General features: G+C 39.8%; 1 protein-coding gene across 2 annotated transcripts in view; it reads left to right on the top strand.

The window, feature by feature from the left end:
* The window catches only part of LOC106522264 (histone deacetylase 4), a 134,781-nt gene that overhangs the window by 108,786 nt on the left and 22,025 nt on the right, over positions 1-3,970 (top strand). For both annotated transcript variants that reach the window (XM_014015213.1, XM_014015214.1), the window contains one exon: positions 777-884. In XM_014015213.1, coding sequence (XP_013870667.1) covers positions 777-884 — 108 coding nt within the window. The remainder of the gene's footprint in view (positions 1-776; positions 885-3,970) is intronic.

Raw genomic sequence — 3,970 nt, 5'->3', positions numbered from 1 at the left:
GTATGGATCACTTGGGTTGTTACCGACATCTGGTGAAAATTTCATGTCATTAGCACCTCTAGTAATATATTCACTGAGAAAAATGATGACGTGTTCAATACTTATTTTACCCGCTGTATATTTACAGTGTATGTACACACTTTACAGTATGAATGAAGTTCTTAATTTGACATTCTGAAGCATCGGCCATTTTTTTTAAATATTCAGAACGTAATTATTTGCTGTACATCTACAACTGATTGACTTTTTAAAGTGGCCCTCCCAGCTGATCGACCTTGTTCAATACAAAAATATCTATTACTGAATTTTACAGATTTTGATGTAGAATTTGAAGTGTTAGTAGCTGAGTATTAATCAAACATTGAGCGTGACATCTCCTAAAATCACACCTTTAGTCTGGCGGCAGGTGATATGTGGTCTTTCAGCAACGACTTTTTTTTTTTGCTGTTTCCAGCAAACCAGTTTTTGTTAATAAATAATACCCAGCAAACTGTGTGTATAAGCTGCTAACATTAGTTATCTTTTTATTTTCTTGTTGAATGAGTTTTTCCGATTCTCCCTTTGCTGTTTCTTCATCACCGGTGCAGGCAAAAACACTAAACTTAATTTAAAAAGCATTCACAGTTTTACAGATCTGTCTCCTGCGTGTGACCCGTTTAAATATTTCCATATTCATAAAAACAATGAACAAATGGAAAACATCACCGGGGTTCTGCTCCTTTTCAAGTGTCTTTGAACCACGGTGTGATATCCTGTGTGTATGTGTGTGTTGGCAGGTGGACAGCGACACCATTTGGAACGAGATCCATTCGTCCACGGCTGCTCGTCTGGCCGTCGGCTCCGTGGTGGAGCTGGTTTTTAAAGTAGCATCAGGAGAGCTGAAGGTTGGTTTTAACGATCTGTTGAGATCATTTAGTCAATCTGGGATATGTTTTTAACAAAATGACAACACATTTTATGTTTTGGTACATGAATATTGTCTCTTTATTATTTTTAAAGGCTTTACTGCCTCTGTACTTTCAAACAGTGTAATTCTAGCTGAAATAAGTAAGTCTACATGTGTCAGTTTATTTTTTTATAGTTTTTAAAACAGTAAAGGTCATTTCATTTAAGATGCTTTTTTTTAAGTTTACAAGATTCTCTTGAATGCACCATAAACTCTCGCAGGCCGCGACCTACAGGGTGATTCATTTTACAAATATTTACTGTCCAATTAAAGCATTTGTTGCTTGTAGATGGCTGAATTTACAAGCTTCAAAAGTATCTTGTAAAAATATTTAGGTATTTCAGAGTCACAGTCATACTGTGTCAAAGTTAATGTGCCTTTTTTTTAAGATTTCAGCTTCATTTTTTTTTTTTATTTTACTTTATTTTTTTGTAAAATGGCTCTGAGAACAAGAATTTATGTGCACAGTTCAGAGCCTGAGGCTTCAGGTTCTTTGTAGACAGAACAGCAGAAAGGAAAATGTTTTGGCTTATAGTTTGTCCACCACATCACTCAGTTTTACAGTAGTAGATGGAAGTCCCAAATTAGCAAAAATGAAAATAAATCGCAGTTCAGTCACCTGGTTGTTTAAAAAACAAGTTGAAAAAGCTTTTCAGGAGAAATATTTCTTGCTAATTAGACAGTTTTGTATATATATACATATATAAGATAAGATAAGATAAGATAAGATAAAACTTTATTGATCCCACAGTGGGGAAATTAGCACATTATAATAGCTCAAAACAGGACAGGGTGAGATAGAATAAAGAAAGATAAGTAAAAGAAAAACACCCCCCCCCCCACTATACTCGTGATATATAACAATGTACATATACCTAGTATATTACATAAATGAATATACTGTATATGCATTATACATAGGTGCATATTACTGAGGCCAGTGTAGGTGAATTGTCCAAGTGACTGATAACATCATGATGTGTTATACAGTCTAACTGCAGTTGGAATGAATGACCTACGGAAGCACACACACACACACACACACACACATATATATATATATAGTAGGGGTGCAACGATACAGAAAATTCACGATTCGGTTCGGTTCAATACTTCAGTCTCACGGTTCGATATTTTTTCGCTACAAAAAAGACAAATGTCCACGCCCTTTTAACTTGTAATTTATTTAAATTAATTATGAACATTTGTTTAACCTCAAAAATACACTTTTTAAATGAAATGTTGCTGAAACAGTGAGTTTCTCGGGATCTACTCTCGACAGTGCAGCCTAGGCAGAGTAGTCGAACACAGATCCACTGATCCTTCAACACAGAGCATCTTCAGAAGACAAGTTGATAAAATAAATTWAAAAAAATCTGTATTGTTCGATACAGGGGTGTATTGAACCTAAAGCATTGTATTGAAAGGTTCGATACAGGTACATGTATTGTTGCACCCCATATATATGTAAAATTTGAAATGCAACAAAGAAGTCAAACTCGGATAATTTCCTGGTTTGAACTCAGTTTCCTTCTCTCAAACGTTACCTTCATGAACAATCTCAGGTCCAGTGGAAAGGAACGTCCTTTCATCATTTTCTTGTTCCAGAAAATAACCCCACCCACTGATACCTGACCCCCAACCCTTCACCCAGCCTTTGTATGTAGCCGTGGCTGTTTGAACCCAGCAGGGATTCCCGGCGCACAGGCCTTGCAAATGCCAGCAGGCCCCACTAACAGGCCTCCTTTTTTATTAGCCTTACACCACAGCCACCTGCAGAGCAGCCGTCCCACTTAACGTTAACTTACCACCGACGCACCGCAGACTAATGACATTCCTCAAAGTGAGACGGTAGCACACCACGCAGATAGGTTTTTGGTTTAGACTGACATCGTTCCGTCTGTTTTTCTGCTCGTCGGCTTTAACTGAAAGCTAATCTGTGCGACAGCGTTTAAGGTGGTGCAAATCCAAACAACACGTTCAGCTTTACGCAGGTGCACATTCATGGGCAGGCATTCACACTCCCATTTTTTATACGCACAGATGRTCCTCTCAGGATCCTCCACAGCCAAATGACCAAGTTCCACCTGCACCAACAACTCTGTGAACTCCACACATCGTCATAAATCTGCATGAGGAACACACACTCAGATGTACGTTGGGACACAYGCAGCTCTGCTCCCCGTTAGGTTTCTCCCCTGATCCTAATTTGTCATCGTTTTCACTGGGAAACGATCCTCCCCTCTATTTTTATCCTTACACCTACGCTCCCCACAACATGTGTGCACAACAAAACGCAGAGTTCCTCAAGTGGATGCTCTCAAATCAGCCGAGGCAGTCGTCGCTGCAGTAATCTTCTGGCTGGCTGCTAATCCACAGCAGCTGACTCAACATCATTAGTCCAGCTCGCCTCGCTCCGCATCAGCCCGAACATTTATCTAATGTCCCCACAAAGCAGTGGGAGACTCCCAGAGCAGTTACTGGGAGTGCTGCCTTAACTGACCCGACACCAGCATCTGGTTCTGTGCATTGGTACGTGCACGCCGTTCCACCCTCGGAGGAACAGAGCGGTGACATTCTTTGGGATGGCTTCGTACGAAACGTGTTTTTACTGAGAGGCAAGAGCAGACTCTGAGACAAATTCAGATTTAGACTCGAACTTTTAATTGCAAAAGAGTAAAGCCACACAAATGCCTTCAGCTGGGCCAAAATACAGACTTTTGTTTCTTCTCGGAACATTTTGGTAAAGAATCAAAACAAACCAACACATTTTATCCATTTTCTTCCGGATCTGGCTACTCATCAGGGGCAAGACGTCACATCGATTGGGAGGATCTTCTCTACCCGGCGCCAGATTACTTTTACAACAATCTAAAACCTGATGAGTCTGGTGAAAAGCATGCGTTAACTCAGAGTTTCTCAAACTTATTTGGTCTGAGGACCTGGGGTACCAATTTCAAGGGACCCCCTCAGATGACTCATGCTGTTTTAAAAATGATTTCTTGCCATTTTAAACCGTAAACA

The sequence above is a fragment of the Austrofundulus limnaeus genome, unplaced genomic scaffold (genome assembly GCF_001266775.1).
Source record: "Austrofundulus limnaeus strain Quisiro unplaced genomic scaffold, Austrofundulus_limnaeus-1.0 Scaffold125, whole genome shotgun sequence".
In the NCBI taxonomy this organism is placed as follows: domain Eukaryota; kingdom Metazoa; phylum Chordata; class Actinopteri; order Cyprinodontiformes; family Rivulidae; genus Austrofundulus; species Austrofundulus limnaeus.
This window is presented reverse-complemented; position numbering and strand designations above follow the sequence as displayed.